The sequence below is a fragment of the Myxocyprinus asiaticus genome, chromosome 25 (assembly GCF_019703515.2).
Source record: "Myxocyprinus asiaticus isolate MX2 ecotype Aquarium Trade chromosome 25, UBuf_Myxa_2, whole genome shotgun sequence".
In the NCBI taxonomy this organism is placed as follows: Eukaryota; Metazoa; Chordata; class Actinopteri; order Cypriniformes; family Catostomidae; genus Myxocyprinus; species Myxocyprinus asiaticus.
Window position 1 is genome coordinate 29,097,100 of NC_059368.1, and position 18,048 is coordinate 29,115,147.

General features: G+C 37.2%; 1 protein-coding gene across 4 annotated transcripts in view; it reads right to left on the reverse strand.

Annotated features, from left to right (window-relative positions):
* The window catches only part of LOC127416439 (beta-1,4-galactosyltransferase 6-like), a 42,537-nt gene that overhangs the window by 10,677 nt on the left and 13,812 nt on the right, over positions 1-18,048 (reverse strand). For 3 of the 4 annotated variants that reach the window (XR_007893103.1, XM_051655804.1, XM_051655807.1), the window contains exons 2-6: positions 13,690-13,806; positions 11,800-11,913; positions 8,561-8,682; positions 6,752-6,868; positions 3,078-3,265 (exon numbers count right to left, since the gene is read on the reverse strand). Coding sequence is in view for 3 of the 4 variants with exons in the window: in XM_051655804.1 (XP_051511764.1) it covers positions 3,078-3,265; positions 6,752-6,868; positions 8,561-8,682; positions 11,800-11,913; positions 13,690-13,806 (658 nt within the window). In the remaining variant the exon portion in view is untranslated. The remainder of the gene's footprint in view (positions 1-3,077; positions 3,266-6,751; positions 6,869-8,560; positions 8,683-11,799; positions 11,914-13,689; positions 13,807-18,048) is intronic. The other variant, XM_051655806.1, reaches the window with a different exon arrangement.

Here is an 18,048-nt window from a genome sequence, read left to right on the forward strand (position 1 = left end):
CTTGCAATCTCCCCCTGTAGAAAACCCTGGGATTCACCCAGGATATGTCCAGAGGAAATAAATAATATCTTCAAGCAGGCAAAACTTCACCGCGGGGTCTAAAACCAGTCCATGGTGATGCTTAAAGTAGTTAAATTATAAATACACCAATTCAGACACTTCTGAGAGGCAATTAGGTGTTTACAATGAGGACTGCATTTACACCTCATTACACAAATTAAACTATTTGAATTACACACATGACCCTAAAATCACCATGTCCCAAAAGTATTTTAGCCTTACATTAAAGTTTTACGAAATAGGGATGTGCACGGTAAGTTAACCGTGAGATCGTGTGTTAATGAACGGTTATTCGGTTATTTGTTGGGAGTGGGGACTCGGAAATAAAGAACTATTATTGCAATGGATATGAGTCAAACACTACTCAAAATAGCAGGGAATAAAGTGCACAGTGAGCTATGAGCCTAAATCGCACAATACTTACTTCTTCAAATAATGAAAACTCACATTAAAGTCAAACAAAAATAATCAAACTGTCACTGCTTGCAACAGTATTCTTAACCAAGAGATAATACGTTATTAAGTGCCAAACCAGATACATGATCGGACCGGTCAAGTTAACAATTCCGTGAGCCAGCAAACACTAGTATTGATATGTGCACGGAGTTACACTGCTGCAGTTTAGTATCCTCTTGATTTTTGCTTGCTTTGATTTTTAAATGGGTTAGCATTAAACTTGTCATGTTACTGTATGTACTTGTAAGTATGCACCACAAAGCAAAAGGGAAAAAACACGGGCTTACCGTTTATCATGTTCTGAAACTTTGTCGGGTGAAAAACGTTTTACAGGAAACAGAACACAGGTACCTTGAGATGCATATACAAATATTGAAGTTCTTTTAAACTTGACACTAAAATGGGGCGGTCCTGTGCGAGACATTGGGAAATGTCTTGATTCAACAAAATGGCGTGCTTCATTAGACATTTCACTGCAGTTTCTCAGTGAAATGTCCAGCGGGGGGCACCAAAATCATGTGAAATTGTGTATTGATGATGAGGTTTTTAAGGTAAATATTAGACAGAGGTTTTAATGAGTAAAGCCTTCATGTTACCTAAAACTTTATTCTAAACCCAACCAATAGTGTTCTAAAAGCAAATGAAAGGTGAACAAATCTGATATTATTACCCTTAATCAACACCTAAACCTAATCTATAGTGTTGAAAAAGCAAATGCGACATGAAGAGCACATTTTCTGAATTAACCACGTCATTTAGTATTGCTTCTATGACACTTTTGTCTCATATGTCAGCTTGCGTGTTAGGCTGGGCTTGAACCTTGGTCTTTGGAGTCCTAAGTCAAACACTCTATTAGGTAAGCTACCGCGCAAGCTAATCATGTTGGAATACGTGCATAAATGTCAGCGGATCTGTAATACAAGTGTTAAAATGTATTGTTTTTCAAATGATGGGTTATAGTAAAAGTGTTTCGATATCATAAAATAGCAGTGTGAGTAATAGTGTGAAAAATAAGTGTTTATAAAGTCATAATCAGCCGTTTTACTCGTGATTTGTGAGAAAGTTAATAAAACACACAGTTGTTGTAGCGCCTCTAGTGTTAATTTCACCAGGAAACTGCAGCGAAATGTAAAACATGTCACGTTAAGTCAGTTTGCAACAATGTAGTTATAGTAACCATCATTCTATGAGACTAGGTTGCAAACGCACAAAAAAGCATGTGTGAACAGCCCCTAACTCACTCAACGATTGAAAAACTAACCCAATCCCAGCCGGAAAACCAGACGGATTGTAGTTCCTATTGGGCTAGGGTCAGGTTGCAGACCTCTATTGCACGAGTAGAATAACCAAATAATAATTTTGCTTTTCTAATACAGGAGAGTCACTGGTTAACTCAAAGTCGAATATCCATGCACTTACCTACTACGAACCATTGTGAAAATGCTGAGAATTTGAGAAACCATAAATAATAGGAAGAATTAACTTTCGCCACGCAAAAGCAAAAGGACCTTATCTCAACCATGTTCGTGAGGGTCCTGAAGAATGCCAAGCTTCCAACACTAAATGCCAGAACATTTAGGAATACTGCAACTTGTTGTGAAATGTTGTGTTTTGGAAGGCCAAATGAAATGCTGCAGTATATTCTCTAACCCAACTGACACGCAAACTATTCCAGTGATTCAAGCAAACAACTCATAAGTGACTTTGCAAAAAGCAGCAGGCCAAAAAAACCTCCAACATGTGGGAGATTATCAAATTCAAGTTGGACTACAGATAATAATTATGATGAGATCCCACAAGCTCATCTTGTGATGAAGAAAGTGACACAGCTAAACACACACAAACATTGTATGATACCAATTCTAAAGAAGTCAAATCACATTTCAAAGTGATAAAAGGGAAGCTGTAGTTGATGAACTATTGTTAGCACAATACTGGATGGCACACGGTTAAAAAGACTTCGAAACACTGTTTTCTGTACGTGTGCTTGACTGTCTATTCTAAAGTTTGGTTCGTGAAGCACTTTTTCCACATTTCATAAAGTTTTTGTTAAAGTGAATTTCAAAACTGTTGATTTTTCATCTCTGGTTCAGTGAAAAGGGCCTTGCAATCACCTTTTATACTCAGATGGACAAAACCTCAACCACTAACAAACACTCCAACCAACTAACTAAACACTGGATATTTCCCTTCAGATATGCAAAGTTCTACAGGTGGTAGATGACAACAACAGTCTGTACTATCAAACACACTGAAACAAAACATAATAAAATGGGTGCTCTATACCTCTACAATGGTTTTAAATACAAGTCTAGAATTGTTTCAAATATTCACTTAAAAAAAAGAAAAATCTGAATTCAACTTAACTGGATTTAAGACCTGAAACATCAAGAGCTAGGACACACACACACACACAAAAAAAACATATATTAATTGTAAAACAATAAGACAAATGTGATTATGCTTAAAAAGGAGAGAGGATGGAAACAATAAAAAGGGTGTAGTGTAAAGAATAAATAACTTTGGAAAAGTAAATCAGTGCTTTCTGGTGGTTTACTTACATGTACATGTACTTGTCGAGCTTCGCTGCGAAGTGTCGAGGCATCTGACCACAACCGTAGTAATTACGGTCATTTTCCGGAATGTGATCGACGTCGTGAAACACCACACAGTCCCAGTCTAGGTCTTTCATGGCCTCTTTAAAGCCCACATTAAACAGCATGGCACGGTTGAACGGCTGAGTACCTGTCTGAAAACATAATTACTAATTATTTCAAATGCATAGGCCAGACAATCTTAAAGACAACATGCAATCAATATTGATCCAAAAATATTTTCAATAAATGCCACTGGTCTCAATTAATCATTGATATTCATGATCATGTTTCCTAAATCCATCAAAATCTCACATTCTCAGCTGTACAAAACTATGAAATGACACAAAGAGAAGGACACTATATAGTTAGATGTGACAAATATTGTTACGTTTCCACATGGAGCCGGCATGTGTGTCTGTTTGTGTTTTCTCTCTCGCTCTCTTTTTGCTGTCATCTTCACAGACACACGCAATTGGTCCGGGGTCCTGTCAGTCATCGTTAACCGAGTGACGTCACCTCCCTAATCTTGCCAATCGGAGCAGACAACATTGCCATAAAAAAAATAAAAATAAAAAATAAAAATAAAAAAAAAAATCGATATTTTGCTAAAAATACTGCAAAACACTTAAGTTAGATACGTTGTAAATCCACCAAAGGCTGAATAAGGAAGAGAAAAAGATTTGATCAGCTGCACGTGTGATCAGCAAAAAAGTGTTAGTTAGTCTATTATTTCTGAACATCTGGGTTTATCAGATTGTAATTTATTTTACATTTACACTCCGTTGACAACTTCCCCCTGTGGTGCATTTTGTGCATTTGTATATTTTTCTTATACACCTTTGTTTCCTATAATGAAAAGAACTTGGATTTCTCTAACCGGGTTGTCTTGCATTCTAATACAGAACATGCCATTTGAATCATGCTGGAGTACATTTAAAAGTAAAAAAAAAAAAACAAAAAAAAAAAAATCAAGAAAAATCATGAATCGCTTACAAGTTTGATAAAAACTGAGATTTTTTTTTTTTTTTTTTTGCCATATTGCCCAGCCCCAGCACAACCCCTAGGATTCGTGATTTTGTATAGATTCACCAGGTTTAGGGGCGAGTGCCACCCGCTGTCATTTTTTTTTTTTCTATGATAGTTAGGGTACTTTAGATAAGGTTTCGCTGATGCTGAATTTTATTTTTCTTTAGACAGTTTAGAGGTTTAAATTGTTTTTAGTTCTTTTCTTTGGTACCGTCCATGTCCCTTGTCCCCTCCCCACCTAGTGTGTCATTGTAAACTTCAATTTTATAGTTTTGTATACATTATAAATATTTCTTCTACACTTTATTTGCACTTACCACTGAAGTCATTATATATATATATATTATAAACTCATTCATTTTTGGTACATCTTGGGTCTGTCCTTGCTTCCCAGCACTCAAATAGTTTACCATCTAGCTTTTATTTAATGTTATACCCCTGTTACCCCTAGACACAAAGGGGGTCGTAACAAATATATATACTGTATATACATACACTGGCGGCCAACAGTTTGCAATAATATACAGGAAATTGGTACTTTAATTCACCAAAGTGGCATTCAACTGATCACCAAGTATAGTCAGAACATTACTGATGTAAAAAACAGCACCATCACTATTTGAAAAAATTAATTTTTGATCAAATCTAGACAGGCCCCATTTCCAGCAGCCATCACTCCAATACCATATCTTTGAGTAATCATGCTAAATTGCTAATTTCGTACTAGAAAACCACTTGCCATTATATCAAACACAGTTGAAAACTATTTGGTTCATTAAATGAAGCTTAACGTTTTCTTTGTGTTTGTTTTTGAGTTGCCACAGTATGCAATAGACTGGCTTAATGTCTTAAGGTCAATATTAGGTCAAAAATGAATACAATAAGTTGCTGGAATTTTGGCCCATTCCTCCAGACAGAACTGGTGTAACTGAGTCAGGTTTGTAGGCCTCCTTGCTCCCACATACTTTCAGTTCTGCCCACAAATTTTCTATCGAACTGAGGTCAGGGCTTTGTGATGGCGACTCCAATACCTTGACTTTGTTGTCCTTAAGCCATTTTGCCACAACTTTGGAGGTATGCTTTGGATCATTGTCCATTTGGAAGACGCATTTGCGACCGAGCTTTAACTTCCTGGCTGATGTCTTGATGAGTTGCTTCAATATATCCACACAATTTTCCTTCCTCATGATGCCATCTATTTTGTGAAGTGCACCAGTCCCTCCTGCAGCAAATCACCCCCACAACATGATGCTGTCACCCCCATGCTTCACGGTTGGGATGGTGTTCTTCTGCTTGCAAGCCTCACCATTTTAACTCCGAACATAATGATGGTCAATATGGCCAAACAGTTACATTTTTGTTTCATCAGACCAGAGGACATTTCTCCAAAAAGTAAGAACTTTGTTCCCATGTGCACTTGCAAACTGTAGTCTGGCTTTTTTGTGGTGGTTTTGGAGCAGTGGATTCTTCCTTGCTGAACAGCCTTTCAGGTTATGTCGATATAGGACTCGTTTACTGTGGATATAGATACTTGTCTACCTGTTTCCTTCAGCATCTTCACAAGGTCCTATACTGTTGTTACTACGTTCATCTCAAGGAGATAGAATGCATTTCCTTCCTGAACGGTATTATGGCTGCGTGGTCCCATGGTGTTTATTCTTGCATACTATTGTTTGTACAGATTAATGTGGTACCTTCAGGCATTTGGAAATTGCTCCCAAGGATGAACCAGACTAGTGGAGGCCCACTATTTCTTTCTGAGGTCTTGGCTAATTTCTGTTGATTTTCCCATGATGTCAAGCAAAGAGGCACTGAGTTTGAAAGTAGGCCTTAAAATACATCCACAGGTACACCTTCAATTTAGTACACCACCTATCAGAAGCTAATTGTCTAAAGGCTTGACAACATTTCCTGGAATTTTCCAAGCTGCTTAAAGGCACAGTTAACTTAGTGTATGTAAACTTCTGACCCACTGGAATTGTGACATAGTCAATTAAAAGTGAAACAATCTGTCTGTAAACAATTGTTGGAAAAATTACTGTAATTACTTTCGCATTACAAAGTAGATGTCCTAAATGACTTACCAAAACTATAGTTTGCTAATATTAAATCTGTGGAGTGGTTAAAAAATGTGTTTTAATAACTTCAACCTAAGTGTATGTAAACTTCTGACTTCAATTGTATCTCTGCTGTGTGTGATGCTCTCATGGTTTTTACTGCTTACCAGTATGTCACAGTGACCTTTTGATACTGACAACAGAACTATTCATAACTGTTTCAAAACAAATAAATGTTAGAAATTCACAATTAAATGTAATTTTTATGTAATTTTGGTAACTATAAAAAGGTTCCATTCATTAATATTAGTTAATGCATTAGGTATCATGAACAAACAATTAACTGTGTGGGGCATAAACACATAACTGCACAATATAACTTGCAAAAGTGTGGCAAATGGCCTTTTCTTAAAAATCGGTATCGGCCAATCTTAGTGTTAAAAAAAATCAGAGATAGGTATCGGCCTCAAATTTCCTGATCGGTGCATCACTAATAGCTAATGAACACCAGTGGATGGCAGTACAACATTAAAGCACAGAACTGCATGTGCTCACCTGTTCTATGACATAGAAGGCAAACTGCAAATGTTGGCGTTGGAGCATAGGAGTGAGGTGCTGAAAGAGAATGGGGAGATGTTCATGGCGATTCCTAAAGGGGATTAATATGGCCACCTGGGAAAAACACAAAATCAGTTATTCTGATGCCCTAAATTAACACATAAAAATAGAGATACATGTTGACATCTCTCTTGTTTGTAAGCACCACATTTAAAAAAAATGCCTGTACAAGCTGGAATACTGTATATCTGCTAGTGATAATTTAATAAGTAATGCATGATCGTTATTGCATTAACTGTAATTTATTACTATTTATTGTTACTTAGCATTTGCACTTTTTACAATTTAAAATTGTATACTTTTAAAACATCATTCAATACCTAAATAATTACAAGTTCCCGTTCCTGTTTGTATGTTCATTTTCTTCATATCTATGCTTCAATTTTGCATCTGAATGAGCTGAATTTCACTTATATGCAGGTGAAAAAATGAAGTGATTAAGAGAGGAGCGGGCACTTGAATTTTTCTGCCGATGGCGACTGGTTGATTATAATGGGAGCATTCTATATTAGATGTTTTGGCCTGCTTGCTACATTTACTTTTAGGATACAGAGTGACCCCTCAGGGTGAGAGACAAAGTTAATTCTGAAAACCAGACTAGGTGTGCACTGTAGTGATGTGACTTGATGATGGCAATGATGAAGTTGTGCTGTTATGTCAAAAAGATGCAAAGCAATGTGACATACTTAATCTATTCCAAATCCGATGCTACATTCCACTGAAAAGGGGCATTTATCTGCGACGTGCTCGCCTTGAATTATGATCACTGTACATTAAACATAGAACATGACACGCATTCACTGAACCAACATTAGCGAATATTTAACAGACATATTTATTGAAAACAATTGAATGAATAGTGCAGGATCAATGGAACAACCATTAAAAGCCTGTTCTAAACGGAAATCACCAAGTAAAAGTTACTTAACATATTAAAACAGTCAGGACATTGTTGAAAATAATTAACAGGTAGACTAAGCCAAATCTATGAGAGAGAAAAAAAAATGCGCTGAAAAGTTGCGCGTATTTCACGACGTGCAGTCGTGCATTAGCCATTGATCTAATATGACAGCTATTCGGTAAAGAACGTCAACCAATAACAGTTACGATGTTAAAAAAAAAAGAAGAAAAAAAAAGTAGCTATAGGATAGAAAAAATAGGCCTGTGATGCAGCCTACAATAAACCTAATGTATTCTAAACATGACGTGCACACAGAATAAAATATAGTTTAACCCGTTCGGCGGTCAGCACCTTGTTGAAAATAGCCTTCTTAATCAGCAGATTAAAAAAATGGCATATCTAGCCTAAAACACTCATTTTCTAGGCTACTTACTCAAAAGCATAATTATTTGGATGAGCAAAATTAACCTGTCGACATGGTCCGGTGAAACACAGGACTCGACTCACCTGAGGCGGCTACCCTGCGCTTGAAAAAGCCTGCTCAGCGGACAACGTACAAGCATGCACAGATGTAAAGAATCTTTATCTGTATCTGCTCCAGATATCCTCTTTATTAAATAATATTTGTATTATTCTATTTAAAATATGTAACATTAATAAGACAGTAATTTAAGTGCAGCCGCTGTAAAAATATACATCCAAACGTAAATGTGTAAAAATTATGATCAAAATATTAACCGACTAGTAATTCCAGTGTCGCCTAGCAGCATCAGAACCGTTTAGTCGACTAGTCTCGCACATCCCTAGTCGTAACATCCAAATATGTAACCGCCAGAGTGACATACCTTCCAGCGTGGTTTGCAATCTTTGGGCTTCCAGTGGCCTCCAAACTGAATGTCCAGGTGTTTAAGCCTCAGTTCAGTCACCTCTATAGGAACCTCTGTCATGTTGACGTCCATCTGACCCTCTGCAAGGAAACACAGCTGCATTACTCAACCATCCAGTTAAGAAATAAAAACACTCTCTTATCTGGAATGCGTCTAAAGTGCCCAGTTTTCTGGAGCATAAAATCATACACTCAATCACTTTATTAGGAACACTATGGTCCTAATAATGTGCATGACGTGGTCTTCTGCTTTTGTAGCCCATTCGCCTCAAGAATCGACGTGTTGTGCATTCTGAGATGCTATTCTGCTCACTGTACAGAGTGGCTATCTGAGTTACCGTTGCCTTTGTCAGCTTGAAACAGTCTGGCCATTCTCAGCAGAACTCTCTCGTCAACATGGCGTTTCCATCCGCAGAACTGCCGCTCACTGGATGTTTTTTGCTTTTGGCCCCAATCTGAGTAAACTCTAGAGACTGTTGTGTGTGAAAATACCAGAAGATGCTTGTAACAATTACAGAAATATTTAAACCAGCCAGTCTGGCACCAACATGAAAATGCTGCCTTTGGAGGCTGTATATAGAGGTAGGAAGGGATCAAGGCACATCCGAATCCAATGTTCGTTTCACATCCTGTCTAACTGAGATACCTTCATCTGATGGATTTTGGAAGGCAGCACAGATGTATCATTCACTGCCTATGGAATCCCACAATCCGGTGAGCAGGGTTCCACAACGGTTGAGCTGAAGAAAAAAAAAGGTTTCCGAAGAGGCGGTTGATAGCCAATTTGTGAATAAATGTACTTTGGGTTTTTTCTTAACTTTTTCCAACATTTGAATCCATTTCTTGTGAGAAATTACTTTTGTAGTTATGAAATATACACTTGGTTATCACCAAAACTCTCTTGATTTTGTTCTAGATTATTAGACCTTTGTGGTTTAGTGGACATCAGGTGACGATAATCAGTTGCTGATATCCTAGCAACGATGTGACTTATGGTGCCCAAATAGCCTGTCCAAAACCAGTTTCTGGAGGTACCTTCGTACACAAACGCTCTCTGTTGAGTCATTTACTGACAGGGCAGCGAGGCAACAAGACCTTTGGATTTGGATGCAGCTTGTATCTATAACTCTCAACTGCTCCACATCACCACATTGAGAAGCAGCTAGAATTCCAAGCAAATTTACACGAGAAATGTGTGATAGGTGTGCTGAGAGAGATTTGAAGGTTTTGAAGAAGCTCTGAATCTTCTACGGAGTCACTAGCTCAAAGAGCTCGTTTCAAACCATACTTATGTAGGTAGCATTTTAAGGCATCATATGGCACTCCAAACATGAAAAGCAGTTTAAAAAGTTAGGATAATCCATTAATTATGCTACCATTAAAGATACCATCTTTTGGCCAAATTCTAAGGCAGCATTGCATAAGGCAATGCCATAATGCACTGCAACAAACTCAGTGGAAGAGTTCCATCCAAGATGATGCATAAAGTGAGAGAAATGTCAATTACAATATAATTAATTCAATCATGAATATATAAAACAAAATAGTTTAATTAAATCTGCCTTTATTTTACCCAGTATTTATTAAAAATAAACTTTTATGCTTAAAAAAAACAAAACACATTGATTTCACCAGGTTTACGTCTCATTCACACTGGAATGCCGTTTTCCTCCACCAAAACCGGAGCACCTCAAAAATGCTCTTCATTATCATATAGTTTGGAAAACTGATAACGTTGTTTGAAAACAAGTTTTCAAACGAAGACATTTTAGTGTTGATGTGGCATTAGAGTATTGCAATGTTAGCTTAGCAACATGCTAACAACTCTATTTACAATTATATTAAAGTAATTTGCATGAGTGCATAAGAGAAGCGTTGTTTAGTGCTAAAAACATGCATGCTATTGTTAATGAACAATGGCATGCATGTTTTTTAGCACTAAACAATGCAAGATATCGTATGCCTTCAGAACATGGGCTAAAAACTAAATGTTTCTCATTTCAGGTCGTTCTGAGCAAAAACTGTATTTTTTCGTTCTGGTTCAGAAGTTCCGCAGCCTCCTTTCCAAATGGTAACCGGTTAGAACAAAAAAGAATGGTTAATAATTTTCTTTTTAAAATGACAGTATACTCTGTGCTAAGAGTGGGTGAAATACCAATTGCAGTGTTGCCAGATCTCGCAAGAGAAACAAGAAACCTGGTCTGGAAAAACAAGCCCAAAAAAAGACACTTGCATCACAAAAATAAGAGAAAATAAGCAGTTAATTATTTTCCTGTGTGGTGGATTTATCAGCATAAAAATCATAATAAGAATACAGTTAATTAACAGTTAAGTATAATTTTAATTACATATCTGCTTCTCAGTCAAACCCCGGTCGCAACGAATCTATATAAATGCATCATATCTAACAATAATTCAATGAAGAATTCGACAACTAAGAAATATACTTTTTGCCTCTAATAATGTTTTCCTTGTATCCGGATTAGCTGTGCATGTATATGTAGTAATTAGGGCACTTAGGCAAAGAAATGTGTGATGCAGCAGTTTCCTTCAGGATCAAAGCACTTGTTTAATTTTTTTTCATTTTTTACACAATTCCTGTTGTAGTTCCAGGAATTTACTTAGATAAATCCTTTGGTTTCATTAAAAAATTGTCAGAATGAAATTAACTGGTTATAACTAGTTACCAGCATTTAAAAATAACGTTTTCACTCCGGAACAATTGAAAATCACTTTGTTCCCATTTTCAATTGTGTTCTGCAAAAAATCTAGTTCATTTTCGGTTTTCGTTTCTTGAACCGTTTTTAGTCCCTGCTTCAGAAGACATTGAATAATACACTAGTTTCATAGACTATGACGATCCTTTGAAATGATCCTTTCAGGCCATTTTTTTAATTTCTAAAGTGGGTCACTATCAACAGCTTTTGTATTGAAAAGGCCGACCAGGATATTTAGTTAAAAAGAACATCATACAGGTTTGTTACAACATGAGTCTGAGTAAATGATTTTGGAATTGTTTCATTTTTGGATAAACTAGCCTAATCTTTCAGCTCTCAGTATCACTGAATACAGTCTGGGAGGGTAACCACACAACTATACAACATGGAGTCATGAAGACTGCTGTAGCAAATAGCTGTGATGCACCTTTTAATAAGGGGAACTGAGGGGAAACATGTTTGTTTAACTTAAGTCACTTACTCATAGAAGGTAACCGCTCGGGGCAGGGAAGGTTCTGAGCAAAGGTGAAGTTTTCAGGGAGGTATGTGGTTGGCTGAGCAATATACTCACTCGAGTTATTCCCATCTGGATAATCTATCATAAAACAAACAAACAAACAAACAAACAAACAAACAAACAAACAGAGATTAAGGCAAAGCAACAGGACATTTGGTAATAGGATTGAGTTAAGAGTAGTCTAGTTATTGTACAGTTCATCTGGAAAGTATTCACAGCGCTTCACTTTTTCCACATTTTGTTATGTTACAGCCTTATTCCAAAATGGATTAAATTCATTATTTTCCTCAAAATTCTACAAACAATACCCCATAATGACAACGTGAAAGAAGTTTGTTTGAAATCTTTGCAAATTTATTACAAATAAAAACAAACAAAAAAATCACATGTACATAAGTATTCACAGCCTTTGCTCAATACTTTGTTGAAGCACCTTTGGCACCAATTACAGCCTCAAGTCTATTTGAGTATGATGCTACAAGCTTGGCACACCTATTTTTGGGCAGTTTCTCCCATTCTTCTATGCAGGACCTCTCAAGCTCCATCAGGTTGGATGGGGAGCGTCGGTGCACAGCCATTTTCAGATCTCTCCAGAGATGTTCAATCGGGTTCAAGTCTGGGCTCTTGCTGGGCCACTCAAGGACATTCACAGAGTTGTCCCAGAGCCACTTCTTTGTTATCTTGGTGTGCTAAGGGTCGTTGTCCTGTTGGAAGATGAAACTTCGCCCCAGTCTGAGGTCCAGAGCGCTCTGGAGCAGGTTTTCATCAAGGATGTCTCTGTACATTGCTGCATTCATCTTTCCCTCGATCCTGACTATTCTCCCAGTTCCTGCCGCTGAAAAACATCCCCACAGCATGATGCTGCCACCACCATGCTTCACTGTAGGGATGGTATTGGCCAGGTGATGACCGGTGCCTGGTTTCCTCCAGACATGACGCTTGCCATTCAGGCCAAAGAGTTCAATCTTTGTTTCTCATGGTCTGAGAGTCCTTCAGGTGCCTTTTGGCAAACTCCAGGCAGGCTGTCATGTGCCTTTTACTGAGTGGTGGCTTCCGTCTGGCCACTCTACCATACAGGCCTGATTGGTGGAGTGCTGCAGAGATGGTTGTTCTTCTGGAAGGTTCTCTTCTCTCCACAGAGAAATGCTGGAGCTCTCTCAGAGTGACCATCGGGTTCTTGGTCACCTCCCTGACTAAGGCCCTTCTCCCCCGATCGCTCAGTTTGGCCAGGCGGCCAGCTCTAGTAAGAGTCCTGGTGGTTCCAAACTTCTTCCATTTATGGATGATGGAGGCCACTGTGCTCACTGGGCCCTTCAATGCTGCAGACATTTTTCTGTACCCTTCCCCAGATCTGAGCCTTGATACAATCCTGTCTCGGAGGTCTACAGACAATTCCTTGGACTTCATGGCTTGGTTTGTGCTCTGACATGCACTGTTAACTGTGGGACCTTATATAGACAGGTGTGTGCCTTTCCAAATCATGTCCAATTAACTGAATTTACCACAGGTGGACTCCAATCAAGTTGTAGAAACATCTCAAGGATGATCAGTGGAAACAGGATGCACCTGAGCACAATTTTGAGTGTCATGGCAAAGGCTGTGAATACTTATGTACATGTGATTTTTTTGTTTGTTTTTATTTGTAATAAATTTGCAAAGATTTCAAACAAACTTCTTTCACGTTGTCATTATGGGGTATTGTTTGTAGAATTTTGAGGAAAATAATGAATTTAATCCATTTTGGAATAAGGCTGTAACATAACAAAATGTGGAAAAAGTGAAGTGCTGTGAATACTTTCCGGATGTACTGTAAAGGGTTTATTTATGTATGCAGGCACGTGCTTTTTCTCTTACCTGTCCCATTCAGAGTACTGTTCTTATTGGTGTATAGCCTGATCATGTGGCCAATGGTCCGTACATTGTCTCGTAACATGATACCCTGAGCTTGTACCATGAAGAAATACGTGTTGACTACGCAAAAGAGAAAGAGAGAAATGTTAAGAGTTGTGAATCGTGATAACAGTAAAATCACACCACGACGTAGAGTGTGACTAAGAAAAAGAAAGTAGAAAAAAACACACCCAGTCAAAACGGAAATTTGCAAATGTGCATATGTAAAACTCTACTTGGAGAGTAAAACTGAAGACCTTGTTTTCTGTTGTTTATTTCAATAAATTAGAAAAAGTTAAAAATATAAACCTTTTTCTTCCTTTCACTAAGGAACTTTCAAGAGCAGCATTATGAGAGAAGCACTCCAAGAAATGTATTCATAAGGACAATTATATCATTAAGCCTTTAGTCCACTAAAAATAACTCAATTTGGCCAGTAAAAAACAAATATAGACAATTTGCTGTAATTAGAAACATGCCATCATTTATGTATTTTTTTAATACAAAAAAAAAAAAAAAAATGTTTATACCTGGGTAACATCAATGGATAATACAACAAAAATATAAGATATAGAAAACAGTACTATTTAAAGGGATAGTCCACACAAAAATGAAGCTGTCAATGATTTTCTTTCATGAAACACAAGGAGCTGTTAGGCAGTATGTTAATCTCAGTCACCATTTTCTTTCATTACATATATTTTTCATACTGTACAATGAAAGTAAAAGGTGACGGACTGTCATTCTGTCAAACATCTCTATTTGTGTTCCACAGAAGAAAGTCATACAAGTCTGAAACAACATGAGGGTGTTTGATGAAAGCACTTTAGGGTGCACTGTCCCTTTAAGAAGCAGTCAGAGAGCCTGTTTCCACTCACATCAATACCTAATAACTCCCAAAAATAAGCATATTTTTTGTTAAAAATCTGACAAAACAAGAAAACCACATTTAAATAAGATTTGACAATCACGTTATTCTCTGCTTTTGACATCAAACCATGATGAGGCGTGCACACTGGCTAAGCAGGTAAGAACGCCAGTAAAGGTGTTTACATGCAATGCAAAATCAGGATAAAGGGCAAAAATATTCCCATGTCGATCAGTTTATTCAAGCCATTTATGTCCTTACATCAATACAGGAACACTGTTTAATGCATTTACATGACCACACACGTTGTCGGCTTGTTAAGCATAATCGGTGTAAGAACGTGTCAAGGCGCTCACTTTCTAATGTTATCTAATGATAACATGTACATGCATTGCATCACAAGGATTAGATGCAGTGGGTCCAATCACTACAATTCCTGAACAAATGTTCTTCTGTAATCCACCTCCTTCCCACCTTTATCTCTGCACCCAAGCCGCCCTGAAGCATTGCATTTACAGACGGCAATAATTTTAAGAATCGATGGCTGCCTTAAACAGGTTACCCTGTTCTTCTCAGTTGAATGCAGTTTTAACATAACCACATCAATCAGGGCGCATCAGCATTCTCGAGACCAACATTTTACAGTCCAGATATGAGAAGATTTGAACAGAGATCAGCAGAATTTCTACTGTGGCATTTCCGCCACAGGTCTGACTGTTGGACTGGAATGTTGAAAGGGAAGCTTTTGGTGTCTAGTTTCACGCCCTCAGGTAGGACAAACAATATAAGCATAGTATGAACCCATAACAACTGCGTTGATGGATTGAGCCTTTACACTGTCCTGAAATACTCTGACATTGTTTCCAGCAGCACAGCCCTTTACTGACTCTACAGCGTAAAACACAGCTCTACCAGTGTATTCGATTCCCGATCGAACAAGTCTTGAGCCGGTTCTTTTGAATCTAAAAGTGCAAAACATACAGCGCTTCCATTTATAGTCCGGTATGCAAGTAATCTTATACTGATGTACAAGTTATGAATGTCCAACTCTAAATTAAATAAGAACTGTTGAAGTCTCACAAGCCAGAAGTACAACATTAGGCTACAAAAGACAGTTTAAACTGTCTCTGGAACTGTTACTGTTTATTTAATGATGACCTGTGTCTCTATTAAATCAAGCAGTGCAGTTACTTACTGATTGTTCATATGAAAATGTATAATTAAAGATAGGGCTGGGCGATTAATCAAATGTTATTTTCAATTACGATTTTGGCTTCCAACATTTATGAAAACAAAATAATCGAGATAAAACGATAATTGTGACGCATTCCGTTTCACACCGATGCCCTCGTTTTGCCAGGCTGTGACATGTTTAGTTCAGCCGAGTCAAGATGATGGAAAGAGGACCTCTGGTCATTTTTATATATTGAATAAATGTTTAGTAGTTTTCAGTTGGTTGTGGAAGTGCACTTGGGCCCGATGCCGATTGCGAAACTCAATCGATCAACGATGATCGACAATATCAGGAAATGGCAAAACCATGGATCTGGGAAGTCAGTAAATATATTAAACTGTAGCCCAGCCCAGGGTATGAAACTAGCACGCGCCACCCGCCAAATGCAACGAGTCTGAATCCAGTTCGAGAGCTCCTCATCCAAATGTATTTCATGCACGAGTAATTTTGCTCATCTACCCGCAACAGGCGGGTGACCGTCTCGGAGTGACGCATGACAAGAAATGCGCTTGATGAAACACACTTTATTATATTTTAGACAAAAGAAAAGCCATCAGAGGCATGCAGCACGAGCCCGTCTTGTGGAACAAGTGCGTGTAAAGAGTTTTCACTGTTTTTTTCTCCGTTTCATTCGTCTGAAAACTGTTTGCAAGAATAATCTCATCTATGAGAATGCTGCAAATTATCGCTGATCATCTCGGGAGGTGCTGTGAGTTTAGTTCACTTTATTTCCACGTGTTTAGCATGCATCGTAAACGCAACTCTGCAGATTCAGTAATATACAGTATATATTTGTGTTAAAGAAGCAAAGACGAAAGTGATTAAATCTTAAAATAATACGACACGTTCACATTGAACATAAAATTACGTTTTATTCTATTTTCTTTAGGCAGCATTCTTACCAAAATTCAATACAAACAAATTTTTTTTAATCACTTCGTTATTTTAATTACTTTTTTCGTTTTGTTTAAAGTGCAATTTCAATTTAGAAATGTCTTATGTTTTTAGTGTTTCAATAAATTTTTCAAGCAAAATCAATAAAAGAAAAAACAATTCACTGACCCACGGCAGGGGGGTTGACAATTTAACTGATGAAATATTTTTTCACATATCGCCCAGCACTAAACTACAACATAGTTGATCTTACGTATTTTGATCTAATTTATTTTTATATTATTTATTTCTTTAATTTATCTCTTTTTTTTTTTTTTTCAGTTGAAATATTTAAAGTTCAAGGAAATCCACTGTTATAGGGACTAGTTTTTTTTTTTTAAAAGTTCAATAAATACATGATGTTTCCAGTCAACGATTAATCGTGTTAAATAATCGTGATATCAGTTTTGACAAAAATAATCGTGATTATGACTTTTGCCCTAATTAAAGATATGCAAGTTATGTTGTAATCCGTGGAATTTTAAAAAATATTAAATTAATGCAATACTAGGGTTGCTCTGATACCAAAATTTTGGCTTCGGTACGATACCAGCCCTGGTACCTCGGTATTGATACCAACTCAAATATATATATTACTTCTGGTAAAAAAACAAAAAAGACGCACAACAGAGCTTTACAGTATTAATGACAACATTAAATGAAAACAATCTGATTACCAGAGGCAAAAGGCTGCAGTGGCTGAATCACAACATGCTAATATGTGATATAATTGTGATATTGCTTACAGATAATAATACTAATAATATAACCATTTAATATTATATTATTGTTATTATGAGTATTGTTGCGACTACTTTAAATATTACACTTTTATACAGTAGTAATATTTTTTTGTTGTAATGACTTCAATTTCACACATCCAGTTGAATAGAGCTCTTATTTCAGTGGGACTTTTATTCTGAAAGACCTCTGAAGTCCTTCCTGTTTGTGAATAGTTTGCTATATCAAGCTTCCCGCGACTGGCGAGCTGAAATCTAGGAGCTGCAATGGTGAAAATGGTCATTTGAGAGTTCACAGCCGATCATACACTAAAACATTGCTCTGTGGCTCTGCAGATGGATACTACTGGACACACTGCATGAAAATAAAGCATTAGGGTGTGTTGTGTTTGTGTGCGCGCCTGCTTGTGTGTGTGTGTGAAGGAGATGACAGAGCAGTACGGAGCCGCTCAATCATTCTGTTATGTAACTGTATATTATTTCATTAAATTATATCCTTCTGCTGTTTAATGATCACACTTGGCAATATCGAGACTTTTTTTATTATT